The sequence below is a fragment of the Salmo trutta genome, chromosome 9 (assembly GCF_901001165.1).
Source record: "Salmo trutta chromosome 9, fSalTru1.1, whole genome shotgun sequence".
NCBI lineage: Eukaryota > Metazoa > Chordata > Actinopteri > Salmoniformes > Salmonidae > Salmo > Salmo trutta.
In genome coordinates, this window is record NC_042965.1 from 46,264,562 (window position 1) to 46,289,561 (window position 25,000).

Below are 25,000 nucleotides of genomic sequence, written 5' to 3' on the forward strand. Positions count from 1 at the left end.
TAACACGACTGTAAATGGAATTGGGTTAGTTGGATATTAAACAGGATGTGTTACAGAACCCACGGGAATACACAGTTAAGGGAATCATCTCTAAATTACAATACTTTTTCCTTCAAATGCTTCTCTGTGGGTTTTGAAATGATTAAACGTGTGTGTCACAGTTATACATCACAATTGCGTCAGTATTACAACATTATAAGGGCATAACAATGAATAAACATGTGTATTCACATTAGTAACTGTGGATGTGTCTGAAATGACAACCTGTTCCAGGGTTCACCAATCATTTCTGATCTAAAAAGTGTGAGCAAACCTGTCATCAAGGCAAAGGGTGGCTACTTTGAAGAATCTAAAATATATTTTCATTTGTTTAGTACTTTTTTGGTTACTACATGATTCCATATGTGTTATTTTATAGTTTTGATGTCTTCACTATTATTTTACAATGTAGAAAATAGTAAAAATAAAGAAAAAGCCTTGAATGAGTAGGTGTGTCCAAACTTTTGACTGGTACTGTATAAATATATATAATGTGACGACCCTGGGTTCATAAGCACGGAAATCGACTCTGCCGCTCGAGCGTGCTTTTGCGGCACAGTCGATAGCGCGCTGGACTTCAGGCTTGAAGGTCGAGGGTTCGAGACCTGCTCCCTGCTGATTCATTACAATATATATATATATATATATATATATATATATAAATATAATTTTGGTCATTGGACATAAAAGCCTGTAAAACCACCAGGAAATAAGCTCAAAATGATTTTAATTCAGGAAATCTGTTCCCAAGTATCCCCACGTTTAAATAGAGAGGCATATGTGATCGTATCCCAATGTATTCAAGGTTTGAAATGATTCTGTTTTTGTTAAATACTATACAGTGCCTTCAGAAAGTATTCATATCCCTTGACCTATTGCATATTTTGTTGTGTTTTGTTGTGAATTGAAAATAGATTAAATTGATTTTTTTCCCTCACCCATCTACACACAATAGCCCAAAATGACAAAGTGAAAACATGTTTTTAGAAATGTTCGCAAAAGTATTCAAAATGAAATACAGAAATATTTCATTTGGTATTTTTGGTATTTTTTTAGGATCCCCATTAGCTGTTGCAAAAGCAGCAGCTACTCTTCTTGGGGTCCACACAAAACATGAAACATAATACAGAATGACATAATACAGAACATCAATAGACAAGAACAGCTCAAGGACAGAACTACATAAAACAAAATGTAAAGGCAAACATTGCCTACATATCAATACATACACACAGACTCTCTGGGTCAAATAGGGGAGAGGCGTTGTGCCGTGAGGTGTTGCTTTATCTGTTTTTTGAAACCAGGTTTGTTGTTTATTTGAGCAATATGAGATGGAAGGGAGTTCCATGCAATAAGGGCTCTATATAATACTGTACGCTTTCTTGAATTTGTTCTGGATTTGGGGACTGTGAAAAGACCCCTGGTGGCATGTCTGGTGGGATAAGTGTGTGTGTCAGAGCTGTGTGTAAGTTGACCATGCAAACAATTTGTGATTTTCAACACATTGATGTTTCTTCTAAAAAGAAGAAATGATGCAGTCAGTCTCTCCTCAACTCTTAGCCAAGACACACTGGCATGCATAATATTTATATCAGCCCTCTGATTACAATTAAGAGCAAAACGTGCCGCTCTGTTCTGGGCCAGCTGCAGCTTAACAAGGTCTTTCCTTGCAGCACTGGATCACACGACTGGACCACAATCAAGATTAAACAAAACTATTGCATTTTGGAGTGTGGTGTCAAAAAAGCAGAGCATCTCTTTATTACGGACAGTCCTCTCCCCATCTTTACAACCATTGAATCTATATGTTTTGACCATGAAAGTTTACAATCTAAGATAACGCCAAGTAATTTAGTCTCCTCAACTTGTTCAACAGATTCAGCTGAGGTCTAGAACTTAAGGAATAATTTGTACCAAATACAATGCTCTTAGATTTAGAGATGTTCAGGACCAGTTTATTACTGGCCACCCATTCCAAAACAGACTGCAACTCTTTGTTAAGGGTTTCAGTGACTTCATTAGCTGTGGTTGCTGATGCGTATATGGTTGAATCATCAGAATACATGGACACACAGGCTTTGTTTAATGCCAGTGGCAGGTCATTGGTAAAAATAGAAAAGAGTAGAGGGCCTAGAGAGCTGCCCTGCGGTACACCACACGTTACATGTTTGACATTAGAGAAGCTTCCACTAAAGAAAACCCTTTGAGTTCTATTAGATAGATCGCTCTGAATCCACGATATGGCAGAGGTTGAAAAGCCATAGCACTTAAGTTTTTTCAACAACAGGTTATGGTCAATAATATCAAAGGCTGCACTGAAATCTAACAGTACAGCTCCCACAATCTTCTTATTATCAATTTCTTTCAACCGATCATCAGTCATTTGTGTCAGTGCAGTACATGTTGAGTGCCCTTCTCTATAAGCACGCTGAAAGTCTGTTGTTAATTTGTTTACAGAAAAATAGCATTGTATTTGGTCAAAGACAAACTTATAGGTCTGCTGTTAGAACCAGTATAGACCGCTTTACCACTCTTGGGTAGTGGAATTACTTTGGCTTCCCTCCAGGCCTGAGCACAAAGACTTTCCTCTAGGCTCAGATTAAAAATATGACAGATATGAGTGGCTATAGAGTCAGCTACCATCCTCAGAATACTTACATAAGTATTCACACCACTGAGTCAATACATGTTAGAATTACCTTTGGCAGTGATTACAGCTGTGAGTCTTTCTGGGTAAGTCTAAGAGCTTTGCACACCTGGATTGTACAATATTTGCCCGTTATTCTTTTTTAAATTATTCAATCTCCGTCAAGTTGGTTGTTGATCATTGCTAGACAGCCATTTTCAAGTCTTGCCATAGATTTTCAAGCTCATTTAAGTCAAAACTGTAACTAGGCCACTCGGGAACATTCAATGTCGTCTTGGTAAGCAACTCCAGTGTATATTTGCCCTTGTATTTTAGGTTATTGTCCTGCTGAAAGGTGAATTTGTTGTCTGTTGGAAAGCATACTGAACCAGGTTTTCCTCTGCCTGTACTTAGCTCTATTACGTTTATGTTTATCCTAAAAAAAACTCCCTAGTTCTTGAGGATGACAAGTATACCCATAACGTGATGCAGCCACCACCATGCTTGAAAATATGAAGAGTGGTACTCAGTGATGTGTTGTGTTGGATTTGCCCCAAACATAACACTTTCTATTCAGGACTTAGTGTTAATTTCTTTGACACATTTTTTGCAGTTTTACTTTAGTGTCTTACTGCAAAAATGCATGTTTTGGAATATTTTTATTCTGAACAGGCTTCCTTTTCACTCTGTCATTTAGGTAAGTATTGTGCGGTAACTACAATGTTGTTGATCCATCCTCAGTTTTCTATCAAAGCTATTAAACTCTGTAACTGCTTTAAAGTCACCATTGTCCTCATGGTGAAATCCCTGAGCGGTTTCCTTCCTCTCCGGCAACTGAGTTAGGAAGGACGCTTGTGTCTTTGTAGTGACTGGGTGTATTGATACACCATCTAAAGTGTAATTAATAACTTCACCATGCTCAAAGTGATATTCAATGTCTGCTTTTTTTATTTTTACCAATAGGTGCCCTTCGTTGTGAGGCATTGAAACGTCCCTGGTCTTTGTGGTTGAATCTGTGCTAGAAATTCACTGTTCAACTGAGGGACCTTACAGATAATTGTATGTGTGGGTTACAGAGAAGAGGTAGTCATTCAAAAATCATGTTAAACACTATTATTGCACACAGAGTGAATCCATGCAACTTACACAATTATCTGACTTTTTAAGCACATTGTTCCTGCTTGCCATAACAATGGGGTTAAAAACATATTGACTCAAGACCTTTCAGCTTTTCATTTTTTATTCAGTTCTAAACATTTCTAAAAAAAAATATATTCCACTTTGACATTTTGGGATATTGTATTTTAGGCCAGTGACACAAAATCACAATTTAATCACAATTTAATAATGTAATTTAAAATTTAGTCTGTAAAATGTGGAAAAAGTAATGGTGTGTGAATACTTTCTGATAGCAGTGTATCTGTTTGGGGTTCTTGCAGTGAACAGATTATTTTAGAACTATTTTCCGACCCCCTGACCATCCGCTCAAGGAACAATCATCTCGCAGCTGAATGTAATTGGGAGCCCGACCCTGTTCCCTATAGCTGGAGGCAGGTCAGCTGAATGTAATTGGGAGTCCTGCCCTGTTCCCTATAGCTGGAGACAGGTCAGCTGAATGTAATTGGGAGCCCTGTTCCCTATAGCTGGAGGCAGGTCAGCTGAATGTAATTGGGAGCCCTGTTCCCTATAGCTGGAGGCAGGTCAGCTGAATGTAATTGGGAGCCCTGTTCCCTATAGCTGGAGACAGGTCAGCTGAATGTAATTGGGAGCCCTGTTCCCTATAGCTGGAGACAGGTCAGCTGAATGTAATTGGGAGCCCTGTTCCCTATAGCTGGAGACAGGTCAGCTGAATGTAATTGGGAGCCCTGTTCCCTATAGCTGGAGACAGGTCAGCTGAATGTAATTGGGAGCCCTGTTCCCTATAGCTGGAGACAGGTCAGCTGAATGTACAGTAATTGGGAGCCCTGTTCCCTATAGCTGGAGACAGGTCAGCTGAATGTAATTGGGAGCCCTGTTCCCTATAGCTGGAGGCAGGTCAGCTGAATGTAATTGGGAGCCCTGTTCCCTATAGCTGGAGACAGGTCAGCTGAATGTAATTGGGAGCCCTGTTCCCTATAGCTGGAGACAGGTCAGCTGAATGTAATTGGGAGCCCTGTTCCCTATAGCTGGAGACAGGTCAGCTGAATGTAATTGGGAGCCCTGTTCCCTATAGCTGGAGACAGGTCAGCTGAATGTAATTGGGAGATCTGTTCCCTATAGCTGGAGGCAGGTCAGCTGAATGTAATTGGGAGCCCTGTTCCCTATAGCTGGAGGCAGGTCAGCTGAATGTAATTGGGAGCCCTGTTCCCTATAGCTGGAGACAGGTCAGCTGAATGTAATTGGGAGCCCTGTTCCCTATAGCTGGAGGCAGGTCAGCTGAATGTAATTGGGAGCCCTGTTCCCTATAGCTGGAGACAGGCTCTGGTCAAAAGTACCGCATTATATATAGAATTGGTTGCCATTTTAACCTGTATTCATAATAACAGATACATATGTGAATGTATAATTATTTTGGTGTTGTTTTGTCAAAGAAGTGCACTATATAGGAAGTATGGTGCCGTTTCAGACCAATGATGTATCTAAACCCTGATGCTGCTTATTGGCCTTTGAGAGGTTTTGAAGCCACCGGTCGGCCATATTGGCACTCCCCAGTGAGAGCAGTCCTCCATAGGAATGAATTACATTTTACAGTATTTCAATTAAATGTTTCAAGAAGAAAATGTAAAAAATGTTCTCTCAAAAATGTTTAATTTAAGGATTTTTTAGCTAAGATAATATAATTTAAAAGTATGCATTAAAGTGTATGTAATATAACAAACGTGTCAAAAATGAATGTAGACATTTAATAAACTAATTTCTATAACTTCCAGAATATTTTTTACACCGGAGGAGGATTACCAAGATGGAGGCCCTGTGGCTTCAACACATCGCCCCGTCGGTCATCCAGGGTTTTATACACATTGTTTCAGACACATCCTCTATTCATAATATCAGATATGCATAAGTCCACATTAATAATGTAACTGTGTTGATTTGTCTCACCTCAGGACATAATAACAGATAAACACATTTTAGTAACTGTGTCCAAAATGGCACCCAAGTAGTGCACTGTATAGAGAATTCCAGACATAGCTGGTATTTAGAATAGCAACAGGAAGGACGCTTGAGTCTTTGTAGTGACTGGGTGTATTGATACAGCATCCAAAGTGTAATTAATAACTTCACCGTGCTCAAAGGGATATTCAATGTCTGTTTTTTTTAATTTTTTACCCATACCCATAATTTTTTACCAATAGATTTTTACCCATCTACCATCTACCATTGAAACGTCCCTGGTCTTTGTGGTTGAATCTGTGCTAGAAATTCACTGTTCAACTGAGGGACCTTACAGATAATTGAATGTGTGGGGTTACAGAGATGAGGTAGTCATTCAAAAATCATGTTAAACACTATTATTGCACACAGAGTGAATCCATGCAACTTACAGTATTATCTGACTTTTTAACTTTTAACTTAAGCATTGGTTTATCTCACCTCTCATCCGCTCAGCTCGGTTGTTGATCTTGATGTTCATGGGAAGCTGTGTTGCCATGGCGAGGAGGTTCCGCTGCACCGCGTGCTGCATGAGTCTCTGTTGCTCCTCGGCCATCACCATCTTCTCCGGCGGCTCCCCGCTCTCCAGCTTGTCCCTCAGCTGCTCCAACGCTGCAGCCTGTACCGCTGCAGCCGCCTGAGCTGCCACGGCTTGGGGGTGACCTCCCAGAGACATGGGCATCCCCCCGACACGACCCGACAGACAACCCGCCATCAAGCCATCCTCTGGGATAAACAGACAGAATCATTTATTTATTTTACCAGGTTAGTCTCATTGAGATTAAAAATCACTTTTTCAAGAGAGAGTTTTAAAGAAGAATACTTTATAGTTTATTGTCCATTTTCTTTCTTTCAGATCTTGGGAAATGCGTCTTTTGCTTTGAACCAAATCCCTGAGAAAAAGTTGGGCATTCTGTAGGCTACTGTAGGCATTTATATGCTCAGGAAGTTCTTATGGTCGTCAGTACAGGTGTTTTCTCAGGCAGTGGTAAATACTCTGTCATGAAATGTCCGGTTTGATATTCAAACTTTCAAAATTACAACATGAGAAGTCAAATTCTGAGAGATTTCTTTTTTTTTTTTTTTTTTTACAAGGAATTCAAATTTCCTGTGCATTGTGTCTTCACTCCATCCTGTGACATTAAATTCAACAGTCAGGTCATGGACACACACACACACGTCTTTCAAATCAGTGAGCAACAAACAACACCGTCCCTATGGTAGCCACAACTGCAGCACTGCAGCTTCTTCCTGGTCACATGACATGAAACAGTGCTCTGTGTCTCACCTTTCTTGATGTTGTGTCCCTGGGTCACATGTGCTCCATTGAGGGTGGACATGGCCAGGTGAGGCATGCTCATCTTCGGGGAGGAGACGATGGAGGTTGTCCCCATTGGAGAGTAGTTAAAGATGGCCGACCCGTAGCTCTGACGACGTCCCTCGCGGCGGTTACTGTCGATAGCTGCCTGGAGCTCTCCGGGGGAGCTCAGACCTCTCTTTTCACATTCGTAAGGGTAGAGGTACTTCATATATCTGTAAGAAGGGATCAGGAACAGGACATTTCACAATGTTTTATTGAAGGAGAAGTTTTACACTAACAGGCTGCCATAATGCTTGTGTCATCATGGATGTCAACAAGGTTACATTACGTAATTTATTACAACAGCCAACCTATATAAAACATTCAGGGCTCTATTTTTAGCTGGTGTTAAGCCAGCTCCATTGACAAATGCATTCTCGTTTACAACTTCGACCTGTTAAGGCCAGCACTCTTCTATTTTCTAACCCTATCTTCAGGTTTGGTAATTTACACGTCTTATATGAGCTTGCTTGCACTGAGGTGGGAAGGGTGGCAATATATGAGATGTTTCCTTAAAAACGTGGAGCCAAAGTGCCAATTTCAGTATGCACTGCTGGGGATATTTTAGAGCAACTGAAAGCTGGTTTTAGCGGTAAAATTTGTATTGTATTTATTCCGGATTTAACGGGGATCCATAATAAATACCAATGTTACTGCTAAGACAAGCTTTCGGTTGTTCTTAAATGGAGTCCAGCAAAATGAAGGCAGTTTATACAGTTTTAAAAACATTACAATACATTCACAACAGATTATTTCACAACAAATTAAGTGTGTGCCCAACACAAAATTAATGTGTACGTGTGTGTATAGTGCGTATGTTATTGTGTGTGTGTCACTTCACAGTCCCCGCTGGTCCATAAGGTATATTTTTTACCTGTTTTCTAAATCTGACTCTACTGCTTGCATCAGTTACTTGATGTGGAATAGAGTTTCATGTAGTCATGGCTCTATATAGTACTGTGCCCCTCACATAGTCTGTTCTCGACTTGGAGACTGTGAAGAGACCTCTGGTGGCATGTCTTGTAGGGTATGTATGGGGTGTACGAGCTGTGTGTCAGTAGTTCAAACAGACAGCTTGGTGCATTCAACATCTCTCATAAATACAAGTTGTGATGAAGTCAATCTCTCCTCCACTTTCAGCCAGGAGAGATTGACATGCATACTATTAATGTTAGCTCTTTGTGTACATCCAAGGTCCAGCCGTGCTGCCCTGTTCTGAGCCAATTGCAATTTTCCTAAGTCCCTCTTTATGGCACCTGACCACACGACTGAACAGTAGTCCAGGTGCGACAAAACTAAGGGCCTGTAGGACCTGCCTTGTTGATAGTGTTGTTAAGGCAGAACAGTGCTCTGTTATGGACAGAATTCTCCCCATCTTAGCTACTTTTGTATCAACATGTTTTGACCAGGACAGTTTACAATCCAGGGTTACCCCACGCAGTTTAGTCACGTCCACTTGCTCAATTTCAACATTATTCATTACAAGAATTTTTGAGGTTTAGTGTTTAGTGAATGATTTGTCCAAAATACAATGCTTTGTTTTAAAAAATATATATATTTAGCACTAACTTATTCCCTGCCACCCATTCTGAAACTGACTTCAACTCTTTGTAAAGTGTTGCAGTCATTTCAGTCACTGTAGTAGCTGACGTGTATAATGTTGAGTCATCCACATACATAGACAAACTGGATTTACTCAAAGCCAGTGGTATGTCTTTAGTAAAGATTGCAAAAAGTAAGGGGCCTAAACAGCTGCCCTGGGGAATTCCTGAATCTAACTGGATTATGTTGGAGAGGCTTCCATTAAAGAACACCCTCTGTGTTCTGTTAGACTGGTAACTCTTTATCCACATTATAGCAGGGGGTGTAAAGCCATAACACATATGTTTTTCCAGCAGCAGACTATGATCGATAATTTCAAAAGCCGCACTGAAGTCTAACAAAAAAGCCCCCACAAAATGTTTATCATAAATTCTCTCAGCCAATCATAACTAATTTCTGTAAGTGTTCTGCTGTGCTTGTTGAATGTCCTTTCCAATAAGCTGAAAGTCTGTTGTCAAGTTGTTTACTGTGGGGAGGCAGGTAGCCTAGTGGTTAGAGTGTAGAGGCGGCAGGTAGCCTAGTGGTTAGAGTGTAGAGGCGGCAGGTAGCCTAGTGGTTAGAGTGTAGAGGCGGCAGGTAGCCTAGTGGTTAGAGGCAGGTAGTCTAGTGGTTAGAGGGTTGGACTAGTAACCAGCAGGTAGCCTAGTGGTTAGAGGCAGGTAGCCTAGTGGTTAGAGGGTTGGACTAGTAATCAGCAGGTAGCCTAGTGGTTAGAGCGTTGGAATAGTAACCAGCAGGTAGCCTAGTGGTTAGAGCGTTGGACTAGTAACCAGCAGGTAGCCTAGTGGTTAGAGGCAGGTAGCCTAGTGGTTAGAGCGTTGGACTAGTAACCAGCAGGTAGCCTAGTGGTTAGAGCGTTGGACTAGTAACCAGCAGGTAGCCTAGTGGTTAGAGCGTTGGAATAGTAACCAGCAGGTAGCCTAGTGGTTAGAGGGTTGGACTAGTAACCAGCAGGTAGCCTAGTGGTTAGAGTGTTGGACTAGTAACCAGCAGGTAGCCTAGTGGTTAGAGCGTTGGAATAGTAACCAGCAGGTAGCCTAGTGGTTAGAGGGTTGGACTAGTAACCAGCAGGTAGCCTAGTGGTTAGAGCGTTGGGCCAGTAACCAGCAGGTAGCCTAGTGGTTAGAGGGTTGGACTAGTAACCAGCAGGTAGCCTAGTGGTTAGAGCGTTGGACTAGTAACCAGCAGGTAGCCTAGTGGTTAGAGCGTTGGACTAGTAACCAGCAGGTAGCCTAGTGGTTAGAGCGTTGGACTAGTAACCAGCAGGTAGCCTAGTGGTTAGAGCGTTGGACTAGTAACCAGCAGGTAGCCTAGTGGTTAGAGCGTTGGACTAGTAACCAGCAGGTAGCCTAGTGGTTAGAGTGTTGGACTAGTAACCAGCAGGTAGCCTAGTGGTTAGAGCGTTGGAATAGTAACCGAAAGGTTGCTGGATTGAATCCCCTAGCTGACAAGGTAAAAATATGTTGTTCTGCCCATAAACAAGGCAGTTAACCCACTGTTCCTAGGCCGTCATTGAAAATAAGAGTTTGTTATTAACTGACTTGCCTGGTTAAATAAAAAAAAATCTATAGAATTGTATCTGGTCAAACACCATTTTTTCCAAAAGTTTACTAAGGGCTGATTAGTCGGCTATTTGAACCAGTAAAGGGGGCTTTACTATTCTTAGGTAGCGGAATGACTTTTGCTTCCCTCCAGGCCTGAGGGCAACACACTCTCTAATAGGCTTAAATTGAAGATATGACAAATAGAAGTGGCAATATTGTCCGCTATTATCCACAGTCATTTTCCATCCAAGTTGTCAGACCCCGGTGGCTTGTCATTGTTGATATACAACAATAATTTTTTCACGTCTTCCAAAATTACAATGCTTGTCTTTAATAATTTGGTAAGATATACTTGGATGTGTAGTGTCAGCGTTTGTTACTTGCATGTCATGCCTAAGTTTGCTAACCTTGCCAATGAAAAAAAAACATTAAAGTAGTTGGCAATATCAGTGGGTTTTGTGATGAATGAGCCATCTGATTCAATGAATGATGGAGCCGAGTTTGCCTTGTTGCCCAAAATTTCATTTAAGGTGCTCCAAAGCTTTTTACTATCATTCTTTATATAATTTATATTTGTTTCATAGTATAGTTTCTTCTTCTTTTTGTTTTGTTTAGTCACATGATTTCTCAATTTGCAGTACGTTTGCCAACCGGTTCTGCTGCCTTTTGCCTATACATGTTGATGATTTCATTCCTGTACTGTTTGTAACTACCCTGCTAGATTGACTGATAACCTGAACCAGGTTGCAGGCACTGGTTACAGTTTCAAGATTTTTCTTGAGTGGGCAGCTTGATAAAAGCCAGTCAATATTTAAATCACCCAGAAAATATACCTCTCTGTTGATATCACATTCATTATCAAGCATTTCATCCGTTATTCAGATACTGACTGTTAGCACTTGGTGGTCTATAGCAGCTTCTCACCAGAATGGGCTTTAGCACTTTTCTGGGATGCTTGCTTGTTTTCATTACTTTACTGGGAAGCTTAGGAGAAGTAGATATTCTCATTTTATGTATGTTAGTGCAGGGTGAGCTGCATACAGTGGACTTCCTACTAGGGCACACCACCTCAGTGCTAACAGTATACATCTGGTCATAGGCACATGATTACTGTATTCAGGGCAGGTAGAGGGACATACAGAATATATTCAGACTTTTTCAATTTTTTTTATGTTACAGCCTCAATCTAAAATGTATTAAATTGTTTTCCCCCCCTCATCAATCTACACACAATACCACATAATAACAAATATAAACACTGAAATATCACTTTTACGTAAGTATTCAGACCCTTTACTCAGTAGTTTTGTTGAAGCACCTTTGGCAGCGATTATAGCCTCGGGTATGATGCTACAAGCTTGGCAAACCTGTGGAGTTTTTCCCATTCTTCTCTGCATATCCTCTTAAACTCTGTCAGGTTGGATGGGGAGAATCGCTGCACAGCTATTTTAGGGTCTCTCCAGAGATGTTCGATTGGGTTCAAGTCCGGACTCTGGCTGGGGCACTCAAGTTCATTAAGAGACTTGTCCCGAAGCCACTCCTGCGTTGTGTTGGCTGTGTGCTTAGGGTCATTGTCCTGTTGGAAGGTGAACCTTTGCCCTAGTCTGAGGTCCTGTGCGCTCTGGAGCAGGTTTTCATCAAGGATCTCTCTGTACTTTTCTCCGTTCATCTTTCCCTCGATCCTGACAAGTCTCCCAGTCCCTTTAGCTGAAAAACATCCCCACAGCATCATGCTGCCAACACCATGCTTCACCGCAAGGATGGTGCCAAGTTTCCTCCAGACTTGATGCTTAGCATTCAAGCTTGGTTTATTGACCAGAGAATTGTTTCTCGTGGTCTGAGAGTCCTTTATGTGCCTTTTGGCAAACTCCAAGCGGGCTGTTCAGTACTTTTTGCTAAGGAGTAGCTTCCGTCTGGACACTCTACCATAAAGGCCTGATTGGTGGAGTGCTGCAGAGATGGTTGTCCTTCTAGAAGGTTCTCCCATCTCCATAGAGGAACTCTAGAGCTCTGTCAGGGTGACCATCTGGTTCTTGGTCACCTCCCTGACCAAGGCCCTTCTCCACCGATTGCTCAGTTTGGCCAAGTGGCCAGCTCTAGGAAGAGTCTTGGTGGTTCCAACCTTCTTCCATTTAAGAGTAATGGAGACCACAGTATTAATGGGGACCTTCAATTCTGCAGAAATGTGTTGGTACCCTTCCCCAGATCTGTGCCTCAACACAATCCTGTTTTTGAGCTCTACGAACAATTCCCTCGACCTCATGGCTTGGTTTTTACTCTGACATGCACTGTCAACTGTGGGACCGTATATAGACAGGTATGTGCCTTTACAAATCATGTCCAATCAATTGAATTTACAACAAAGTAAATTAGGTCAATTGTAGAAACATCTCAAGGATGATCAATGGAAACAGGATGCACCTGAGCTCAATTTCGAGTCTCACAGCAAAGGGTCTGAATACTAATGTAAATAAGGTATTTCTGTTTTTTATTTTTAATACATTTGCAAAAAATGTCTAAAAACCTGTTTTCACTTCATCATTATTTGATATTGTGTGTAGATTGATGAGGGGAAAACAATGTATTTAATCCTTTTTAGAATAAGGCTGTAATGTACAAAATGTGGAAAAAGTCAAGGTGTCTGAATACTTTCCGAATGCACTGTATACCAACAGGCTTTCTTCTGTTCTGCACTTCATCGTGGTCAGGACTGTACAGTTAATTCCCCTTCTTCTCCAACTCTATCATTATCGTGCATTATCCAGGTTAGGATGGCCGTAATGGTAGTAATGGTAGTCAACATAATGAATGTTATTGTGCCTATCAAGTGTCTGCTAAAACATAATATCAGTTACTGTACAGCAGTGGTGATGATAAGATATGTGTTTCTAAGAATAACAACAGGCTTGGTGTTAGATAACAATCTAAGTCCAAACCTTACATAACATTATGGTGTATTCTGAATCAACTGTAGTATTAATACAGACAACCTATCTAATCATATATCTAATCATACTGTATATCTAGTCATATATAACATAATATATCTAATCATATATGTAATCATATATCTCATATAACACTTGTGGTTCCTGTACCACTAACTGTAGAGTGAAGTGATATGCGATGGCCCTACAGGTTATGAGGTTAATTTATCGCCAGCCTGTGTCACTCACTGTGTTCGCAGGGTGAAAGCTGCACTGGTGATGGAGGTTGGGAGGTTGAGGCCTTTGGTGATCTCACGCCATATTTTCTTATTGATGACCTCCACTAAGCCGCCTTTTTCTGTGACCAGCTTGTAGAGCGTGTACAGATCCAACACCTGCTTGGCCATGATAGGAATACGATTCACTGGAGTCCCTGTAGAGACAAAACATAATATCCACAATCAATGCTATTAACTTCAGTCCATCGACAGAGAGGGTTTTCCTCGCTAGCTGTGGCTTATAAAGCCAATTTATCTGGAAGCAGTCCAATAGCTGACAGCTTGGTTAACAAAACATATTACTTTTTGAAAAACTCCCCCTTGACTTTTTATACAGCGTTTTATTAAAAGGGGGCAATCTGTGTTTGCTAAATATATTTTTTGACATTTAAATTATCGATATATATACCCGCTGATTCTTGAAGAATATAACTTATAAATGCCTCATGATCTTAGTTCAACTGAATAAAAAAATAAAAAAAGTTAAATTGTGTTACATCACATTTTCAACTCTACTGAGGGTTTTCTCACACACAGAAATGTAGCATTATACTGTATAACGAGTGTGTCGACACCGGTATTTGCACATGCGCTCTAGCCAAAGGTGCACATGTGCATTACCTGTTGACTAGAGCGCGTTTAGCCAACATGATGAGCATATTATGACCTAAAGAGCGACATTATGTTGTATTTGGACACATCAAGATCATCACTTTGCACTTTCACATGTTAAATTCATCATCATGTATTTCATCTGTAGCCTTATAAACTGCATGTTTTCCCGAGTCGTGACTACAAGTTTACTTTGATAGGATGGTTATTATATCAATATTTGCGCATAAAAGCGTTTCCACCGATATCATTAATTTTACTAACCAGGTTTCCATCCAAAGTATCTATGCCAGTAAAATAAAAGTCGAATAAAAAAAAATGACAGGCCTGATGTCATGTAACTAGTGTAACGACCCATACGCGGAACAAGGTGGGATCTTTTTGTGTTGGTAAAATCATTGCGGGAAATGTCGGTGGAAACGCTTGTATGCGCAAAAAAAAGGTATATAATAACCAATATATCGAAGTACATTTGTAGTCACACGATGACATGTTGTGGAGTCCTCCCATTACGGCTCATCAGGAAATCAAACAGTTTATTATGCCGCGTTCAAAACAACTGAGAACTCAGAACTTGGAAATATCCGATTTACATCTTCAATGCGTTCAAGACAACTGGGAATTCGAAAAGAACGAACTCCGACTGGAAAATCCAACTCAGAATTCCAAGTCGGGAACTCTGGCCTCTTTCTAGACCTCCGTTTTACCGACCTGAAGATCACTGACATCATGATTAGACCTCGTTTTTATCCGAGTTCCCAGTTGTCTTGAAAGCATCATTTAGGCTACAGATTAAATACATGAGGATGAACGTCACAGGGTGGTAAACGTGAAAGGTGACGAGTTTGACGCTCATTTCCAAGTAAATATCTGGTAACATGATAATCGATGCTTGGCTGCGTTTGAATTATTTTAAATAAAAATCTTGCCTTTTTTTTGTCCATAATAATGTCATAATGTACTGTAGGCTCTACATGCGCTCCAGCCAGCAGTGCGCAGTTACTGCTGTTGCCTAGAGCGCATGTGTCAAAACCAGAGTGGGAAGACACGATATGATGCAAAACCATCAGTAGAGTTTAACATGTGATGGAACCCATTTAACTGGTATTTTTTATTCAGTACATCTCAATTTAACATCTCAGTTTTTTTATGTGCACTATATCATCACGCACATACTTGTATCAGCAACAAGTCAATTTGATTGTAACACGTCGCTTGTGGGAAAATGCACATAATTGTTTTTAATGCGGATTTTAGAATATTGACATGGAAATCTGTCGTCAAAAGATCCCATCTTGTCTAGCGTATTTTGTTTTGTTGACATTACCGTAAAAAAAATTATGTCATGACATTTTTTATCCTCACATGTACTTTACTCGCATAAAAAGGTTGGATGGAAAGCTGGTTATAGTAAAATATATATATATATATACACACATCTGTAAATAAAATATATATAAAATATAAAAACCTCATTTTAAACACTAATGGTATTCACTAAATTGACAGTTTGTATTTAGGATAATGTTTTATAGCTTTGCCATTCTGTTTTTATTAGAAAATCATCTCATTTGAGGATTTTGAATATTTTACATGTGATAAGGCCACACAGAGGGCCATAGATTATTACAGATACCTGTGGTCATCTGAAGTAGCGGGCCATAGATTATTACAGATACCTGTGATCATCTGAAGTAGCGGGCCAGAGATTATTACAGATACCTGTGGTCATCTGAAGTAGAGACCAGAGATTATTACAGATACCTGTGATCATCTGAAGTAGAGACCAGAGATTATTACAGATACCTGTGGTCATCTGAAGTAGAGACCAGAGATTATTACAGATACCTGTGATCATCTGAAGTAGAGACCAGAGATTATTACAGATACCTGTGATCATCTGACGTTCCCTAAAGGGCCACCAAATGCATTGTCAATGATTTCATAAAATCTTAGAAAAATACCACAATTCTGGTATTTTACTGGTAAACTTTGAAAGTTTCCAGTAATATACCCTCTCTTTGCAACCCTTGACCTACCCCAGCAAGACCCTATATGCTTGTTTTACTGTTGTCCGTAAATAATGCAATGCAAGCCTCAAAGCATGGTTTGGGGGGCAGCAGGTAGCCTAGCCAGGTAGCCTAGTGGTTAGAGCGTTGGACTTGTAACCCAAAAGGTTGCAAGATCGAATCCCTGAGCTGACAAGGTAAAAATCTGGCGTTCTGCCCCTGAACGAGGCCCACTGTTCCTAGGCTTTCATTGAAAATAAGAATGTGTTCTTAACTGACTTGCCTAGTTAAAAAAATAATAATAATAACTGTTAAAACTATAATGTTGACATCATGGATGGTCAGTCCTTGATTCCATTGCTCTGTCTACTGAATAGAGTGTGATATCATTTCTCCAGCCCCGCCCCTCAGCTGTTAACAAAAATAAAAGGGGTGAGTGCTTTATTATTGTTTCAACTGCAAAACTGCCCCTTTAATGCCTCTGCCCCTTTAATGCATCCTCTATGTTATATAAATACTGCCCCTTTAATGCTTCCTCTATGTTATATAAATACTGCCCCTTTAATGCCTCCTCTATGTTATATAAATACTGCCCCTTTAATGCCTCCTCTATGTTATATAAATACTGCCCCTTTAATGCCTCCTCTATGTTATATAAATACTGCCCCTTTAATGCCTCCTCTATGTTATATAAATACTGCCCCTTTAATGCCTCCTCTATGTTATATAAATACTGCCCCTTTAATGCCTCCTCTAGGTTATATAAATACTGCCCCTTTAATGCCTCCTCTATGTTATATAAATACTGCCCCTTTAATGCCTCCTCTATGTTATATAAATACTGCCCCTTTAATGCCTCCTCTATGTTATATAAATACTGCCCCTTTAATGCATCCTCTATGGTATATAAATACTGCCCCTTTAATGCCTCCTCTATGTTATATAAATACTGCCCCTTTAATGCCTCCTCTATGTTATATAAATACTGCCCCTTTAATGCATCCTCTATGTTATATAAATACTGCCCCTTTAATGCCTCCTCTATGTTATATAAATACTGCCCCTTTAATGCCTCCTCTATGTTATATAAATACTGCCCCTTTAATGCCTCCTCTATGTTATATAAATACTGCCCCTTTAATGCCTCCTCTATGTTATATAAATACTGCCCCTTTAATGCATCCTCTATGGTATATAAATACTGCCCCTTTAATGCCTCCTCTATGTTATATAAATACTGCCCCTTTAATGCCTCCTCTATGTTATATAAATACTGCCCCTTTAATGCTTCCTCTATGTTATATAAATACTGCCCCTTTAATGCCTCCTCTATGTTATATAAATACTGCCCCTTTAATGCCTCCTCTATGTTATATAAATACTGCCCCTTTAATGCCTCCTCTATGTTATATAAATACTGCCCCTTTAATGCCTCCTCTATGTTATATAAATACTGCCCCTTTAATGCCTCCTCTATGTTATATAAATACTGCCCCTTTAATGCTTCCTCTATGTTATATAAATACTGCCCCTTTAATGCCTCCTCTATGTTATATAAATACTGCCCCTTTAATGCCTCCTCTATGTTATATAAATACTGCCCTTTTAATGCCTCCTCTATGTTATATAAATACTGCCCCTTTAATGCATCCTCTATGGTATATAAATACTGCCCCTTTAATGCATCCTCTATGTTATATAAATACTGCCCCTTTAATGCCTCCTCTAGGTTATATAAATACTGCCCCTTTAATGCCTCCTCTATGTTATATAAATACTGCCCCTTTAATGCCTCCTCTATGTTACTATTGTACGTGTAGAATTTAAATGCACCTTTAGCTATGAAATGAATATTGCTTTAAACATTCAACTTCTTTTTAAAGAAGCAATCACTGTTCAACCCTAAACTTCATTCCACTCTGGCCTCAACCCTGCTAACCTAACCCTGACCTGACCCTAAGCTTTATTCCACTCAGGTCTTAATTAGTAGGGTATAAGGAGGCAGATAATAATTTGTACTATGCAGTTTAAAGGGTCGGCCGTAAAGAGGGACAGGGTCGGTCCTTTGTGAGCAGCCTGACCCTGAGATAATGAACCTGTATTTTGCTGATAGAGTTCCATTGTACCCATCGAGTTTACCATATAATGGCAATCAATACCTGCAGAAATATAGTGCAAACAGCAGCAAGCAGCGCAGGGCCATACACCGGAGGAGAGGGGGAGGAGAGGGGGAGGAGAGGAGAGGAGAGGGGGAGGAGGAGGAGAGGGGGAGGAGAGGAGAGGAGAGGGGGAGGAGAGGGAGAGGAGAGGGGGAGGAGAGGGGGAGGAGAGGAGGAGGAGAGGGGGAGGAGAGGGGGAGGAGAGGGGGAGGAGAGGAGAGGAGAGGGGGAGGAGAGGGAGAGGAGAGGGAGAGGAGAGGGGGAGGAGAGGAGAGGAGAGGGGGAGGAGAGGGGGAGGAGAGGAGGTGAAGTATCGTCTGAAGAGGTAAAAACACATAAATTAAGGCTGGTAATTATGGGATGGCTTGGCTGGCAGCAGAACCGACTGTGGAGAGAGACAACATTAAAACTAGAGATTTATCCTGTCTCTCCGACCAGGACAATACTGGCCATTATATCTAAAGTAGCACCACCCAAAGCCTATCTATCGCCGTTTCCAACTCCACACTAAACTGTCTATATATCACGGCTGTATGGTGACGGGGCCTGGCTGTCTGGTGAAAGTGGTCTCAGGAGGAGTGGGGTGATTCTAAATAATTAAAAGGAACCTTCTCAAAAGGTTAACGGACGTACTTGGGAGTTCTCTCATAATTAAGATGGAGATGCTTGATTGACTGTAGTGTAACATTCAGCTTGGCGTTACTACAGTTAAGAGGTGTTTATTGGGTGGTTTTACAGTGTCACAATGCGGAACGTACAGTGCAGTAGGTTTAATACTAGGACACATTACGGTAATGAGAAGATAAAACATAAAGAAGAAGAAGAAAAAACCTTTAATACACCCTCACGAAGACATACTGTTACTCCATCCCATTCTCACTGGTGATAATGCAAAGCCGTTGCCTTGATCTATAAAACTATTATTTATCCGGATCCACAATGGCCAACCAAACGAGCGCCGGGCAATAAATAAAAAAGACCTGGCCCAAAAAGTCTTTTGTCTGTTAGAATCTGACCTAACCAAGACAGGCCTCTTAAAACCAGATTTATGTGCTTTCAATACCCGGCGTGATGTATTCGTCTCTCCCGATTCCCTGAAAGGGATATGAAGAATAAAAGAGGAGAGTAGGAGAGGACAGTCTTTTGTCAGCAAGAGACGATGCGATCAGGTTCATGGATCACGTTGACAATGAGGAATGGCGTGCGGGAGGAAAAACACCTCGTATACGACTCCTCTAAGGGACTAACGACGGCACCGCAGTCCTCTAGTTAATCACTCACTTGCTAAAAAGATTGCAGTGTGTAATTGGAGCTTGCAGAGGGAATCGGGACTTTTAATAGAGCCGAGGAAATCGTCATCTTTTCGCTTGGCTTCGTCGCCGATGCGTTCAGTTCGCACCTTTTTGCAGCAGGCCAGTAATGGGACTGGCCAGAGGAGTTTCTCCTCTTCATTGACTTGGCTCTTTTAACCTGTGAAATGAAGGATTAATGTAAGGCAGCTAGCAGGAAAACAACTGTTTATCTACATGTGGACAGCCCATCTAATTGGAATGACGCTTCAGTAGTTTCTTACATTTAGATTTTACTGTTGTTCATTTAGCAGACGCTCTTATCCAGAGTGATTTACAATCAGTGCAAACAGCTGACTGGGTTAGGGAGGGCCCATACAGCATGAACCTAGAATACAGCATGAACCTAGAATACAGCATGAACCTAGAATACAGTATGAACCTAGAATACAGCATGAACCTAGAATACAGCATGAACCTAGAATAGAACTCTATTGTCCAGCCGAACATGGAAACTGTAGGGATGTTTTCCTCTGTTGCTGTCTGTCTGTCTGTCTGTCTGTCTGTCTGTCTGTCTGTCTGTCTGTCTGTCTGTCTGTCTGTCTGTCTGTCTGTCTGTCTGTCTGTCTGTCCCTGTTTCTGTCTCTGTCTCTGAAGCACAGAAGTTGTACCACCTATAGTTTCCAGCAGGATATTTAGTGTTGTGGCAATAGAAGCCTGGAACCATTCTTTAAAGCTTAGCTGTCTTCTCTTCTGTCCCTTAGTATTCCAGATAATTACACTAGCTGAGACAAAAATTGACTGACTTATTCAACAGAAAGTGCTGATGGTGGTTTCTGGGGCGGTAATCAATTAATACCCACAACCCCCAACAGCCTGAAGGAGAAAGACAGTCCATCACACAGGATATTTATCAGTACACAAAAGACAGTAACACCACCATTGTTTTGTCTGCTTTTGATGAGAGCAGCTCAAAACGCCATCACTCATTGAACCAGACACGAGGTCCAGGAGACTGAGGTACAGGAGGCTCAGGTTCAGGAGCACGAGGTCCAGGAGGCTCAGGTACAGGAGACTGAGGTACCGGAGGCTGAGGTACAGGAGACTGAGGTACAGGAGACTGAGGTACCGGAGGCTGAGGTCCAGGAGACTGAGGTACAGGAGACTGAGGTCCAGGAGCCTGAGGTCCAGGAGGCTGAGGTTCAGGAGGCTGAGGTCCAGGAGACTGAGGTCCAGGAAGCTCAGGTTCAGGACGCTGAGGTCCAGGAGGCTGAGATCCAGGAGACTGAGGTCCAGGAGGCTGAGGTACAGGAGACTGAGATCCAGGAGGCTGAGGTCCAGGATGCTGAGGTACAGGAGGCTGAGGTTCAGGAGGCTGAGGTCCAGGATGCTGAGGTTTAGGAGGCTGAGGTCCAGGATGCTGAGGTCTAGGAGGCTGAGGTCCAGGAGGCTGAGGTCCAGGAGACTGAGATACAGGAGACTGAGGTCCAGGATGCTCAGGTACAGGAGGCTGAGGTCCAGGAGACTGAGGTCCAGGAGACTGAGATACAGGAGGCTGAGGTCCAGGAGACTGAGATACAGGAGACTGAGGTCCAGGATGCTCAGGTACAGGAGGCTGAGGTCCAGGAGACTGAGGTCCAAGAGGCTGAGGTCCAGGAGGCTGAGGTTCAGGATGCTGAGGTTCAGGATGCTGAGGTCCAGGAGACTGAGATACAGGAGACTGAGGTACAGGAGACTGAGGTACAGGAGACTGAGATACAGGAGACTGAGGTCCAGGATGCTCAGGTACAGGAGGCTGAGGTCCAGGAGACTGAGGTCCAGGAGACTGAGAACCAGGAGGCTGAGGTCCAGGAGGCTGAGGTTCAGGATGCTGAGGTTCAGGATGCTGAGGTCCAGGAGACTGAGATACAGGAGACTGAGGTCCAGGAGACTGAGATACAGGAGACTGAGGTCCAGGATGCTCAGGTACAGGAGGCTGAGGTCCAGAAGACTGAGATACAGGAGACTGAGGTACAGGAGACTGAGGTACAGGAGACTGGGATACAGGAGGCTGAGGTACAGGAGGCTGAGGTCCAGGAGGCTGAGGTCCAGGAGACTGAGAACCAGGAGGCTGAGGTAATGGAGGCTGAGGTACAGGGCCAGGCACAAAGCTAAGGATTCGATAAAATGGCGCCGGGAAGAAATGGAAGCAGTTTTACGGGCGCCCAACCAATTGTGTTATTATGTGGGGGGTTTTCACGTAATTTGTAACTTATTTTGTACATAATGTTTCTGCCACCATATCTTACGGCAAAAAAGAGCTTCTGGATATCAGGACAGCGATCACTCACCTCGGATTAGACAAAGATTTTTTCTTCAATAAGCAGGACACATAGGACATACTCCAAACACCGGACAAGGCCAACATCCCCGTTATTTGCAAGAGGAAGAGACGCAGGTACAGGGGACACAGAGCGGGGTGCCTCGTGAGAATCCACAGACGGCGAGTGGGAAAGCTGCCGTTACCATCAATATTACTCGCCAACGTGCAATCATTGGACAATAAATTAGACAAGGTGCGATCACGAATATCCTACCAACGGGACATCAAAAACTGTAACATCTTATGTTTCACGGAATCGTGACTGAATGATGACATGGATATTCAGCTAGCGGGATATACGCTGCACCGGCAGGATAGAACAGCACACTCCGGTAAGACGAGGGGGGGGGGGCCGTCTGTGCATATTTGTAAACAACAGCTGGTGCACAAAATCTAAGGAAGTCTCTAGATTTTGCTCACCTGAAGTAGAGTATCTTATGATAAACTGCAGACCACACTATTTGCCAAGAGAGTTTTCATCTATACTTTTTGTGGCTGTTTATTTACCACCACAGACAGATGCTGGCACTGAGACCGCACTCAGTCAGCTGTATAAGGAAATAAGCAAACAGGAAACCATTCACCCAGAGGCAGCGCTCCTAGTGGCCGGAGACTTTAATGCAGGGAAACTTAAATCAGTTCTACCTAATTTCTATCAACATGTTAAATGTGCAACCAGAGGGAAAACAATTCTAGATCACCTGTACTCCACACAGAGACGCGTACAAAGCTCTCCCTCGCTCTTCATTTGGTAAATCTGACCACAATTCTATCCTCCTGATTCCTGCTTACAAGCAAAAATGAAAGCAGGAAGCACCAGTGACTCGGTCTATAAAAAAGTGGTCAGATGAAGCAGATGCTAAACTACAGGACTGTTTTGCTAACACAGACTGCAACATGTTCCGGGATTCTTCCGATGGCATTGAGGAGTACATCACATCAGTCACTGGCTTTATCAATAAGTGCATCGAGGACGTCGTCCCCACAGTGACTGTACGTACATACCCCAACCAGAAGCCATGGATTACAGGCAACATTCGCACTGCGCTAAAGGGTAGAGCTGCCGCTTTCAACCCGGAAGCTTATAAGAAATCCTGCTATGCCCTCCGACGAACCATCAAACAGGCAAAGCGTCAATACAGGGCTAAGATTGAATTGTACGACACCGGCTCTGACGCTCGTCAGTTGTGGCAGGGCTTGCAAACTATTACAGACTACAAAGGGAAGCACAGCCGTGAGCTGCCCAGTGACACGAGCCTACCAGATGAGCTAAATCACTTCTATGCTCTCTTCGAGGCAAGCAACACTGAGGCATGCATGAGAGCATCAGCTGTTCCGGACGACTGTGTGATCACGCTCTCTGTAGCTGACGTGAGTAAGACCTTTAAACAGGTCAAAATTCACAAGACTGAGGGTCCAGACGATTTACCAGTACGTGTGCTCCGGGCATGTGCTGACCAACTGGCAGGTGTCTTCACTGACATTTTCAACATGTCCCTGATTGAGTCTGTAATACCAACATGTTTCAAGCAGACCACCATAGTCCCTGTGCCTAAGAACACAAAGGCAACCTGCCTAGATGACTACAGACCCATAGCACTCACGTCCATAGCAATGAAGTGCTTTGAAAGTCTGGTAATGGCTCACATCAACTCCATTATCCCAGAAACCCTAGACCCAATCCAATTTGCATACCGCCCAAACAGATCCACAGATGATGCAATCTCTATTGCACTCCACACTGCCCTTTTACACCTGGACAAAAGGAACAGCCACGTGAGAATGCTATTCATTGACTACAGCTCAGTGTTCAACACCATAGTGCCCTCAAAGCTCATCACTAAGGTAAAGACCCTGGGACTAAACACCTCCCTCTGCAACTGGATCCTGGACCCCCTGACGGGCCGCCCCCAGGTGGTGTGGGTAGGTAGCAACACATCTACCACGCTGATCCTCAACACTGGAACCCCTCAGGGGTGCGTGCTCAGTCCCCTCCTGTACTCCCTGTTCACCTACGACTGCGTGGCCAGGCACGACTCCAACACCATCATTAAGTTTGTAGACGACACAACAGTGGTAGGCCTGATCAACAACGAGACAGCCTATAGGGAGGAGGTGAGAGACCTGGCCGGGTGGTGCCAGAATAACAACCTATCCCTAGACTGTTCTCTCTACTACCGCATGGCAAGCGGTACCGGAGCGCCAAGTCTAGGACCAAAAGGCTTCTCAACAGTTTTTACCCCCAAGCCATAAGACTCCTGAACAGGTAATCAAATGGTTACCCGGACTATTTGCATTGTGTTCCCCGCCTACCTTTTACGCTGCTGCTACTTTGTTTATCATATATGCATAGTCACTTTAACTATACATTCATGTACATACTACCTCAATTAGCCCAACTAACCGGTGCCCCCGCACATTGGCTACCCAGACTATCTACATTGTGTCTCGCCACCCACCACCCGCCAACCCCTCTTTCACACTATTGCTACTCTCTGTTATCATATATGCATAGTCACTTTAACCATACCTACATGTACATACTACCTCAATCAGCCCGACTAACCGGTGCCTGTAAATAGCCTCGCTACTGTAATTTTTCACTTTTTTACAGTTGTTTTTATTTCTTTACTTATCTATTATTCACCTTTTTTTTTTTTTTTTTTTACTTAAAAATTGCACTTTTGGTTAGAGCCTGTAGGTAAGCATTTCACTGTAAAACCTGTTGTATTCGGCGCACGTGACGAATAAACTTTGATTTGATTTATTGTCTTCTGTCTGTTTCATCAAGGACGAGTATTTGAATGAGGACTGGATTCAATGATTGAAGAATTCAACAGACTACTTTTGTTCTGAATAAACTATAACAACAACAGTAAACTATGCATTGGTGTTCAATGTCGTAACAAACCTTTTCAGCCTTTCAAATGAACCAAATGCCTGACGTTCTCCTGCATACTACAGCAGACCAATCATTGTCTCCTGCATACTACAGCAGACCAATCATGTTCTCCTACAGACTACAGCAGACCAATCATGTTCTCCTACAGACTACAGCAGA

The 25,000-nt window shown here is 42.3% G+C and overlaps 1 protein-coding gene across 1 annotated transcript in view; it reads right to left on the minus strand.

Moving 5' to 3' along the window:
• The window catches only part of LOC115200657 (AT-rich interactive domain-containing protein 3A), a 209,827-nt gene that overhangs the window by 9,652 nt on the left and 175,175 nt on the right, over positions 1-25,000 (minus strand). The window contains exons 4-6 of the mRNA XM_029763863.1: positions 13,480-13,663; positions 7,086-7,330; positions 6,239-6,523 (exon numbers count right to left, since the gene is read on the minus strand). Coding sequence (XP_029619723.1) covers positions 6,239-6,523; positions 7,086-7,330; positions 13,480-13,663 — 714 coding nt within the window. The remainder of the gene's footprint in view (positions 1-6,238; positions 6,524-7,085; positions 7,331-13,479; positions 13,664-25,000) is intronic.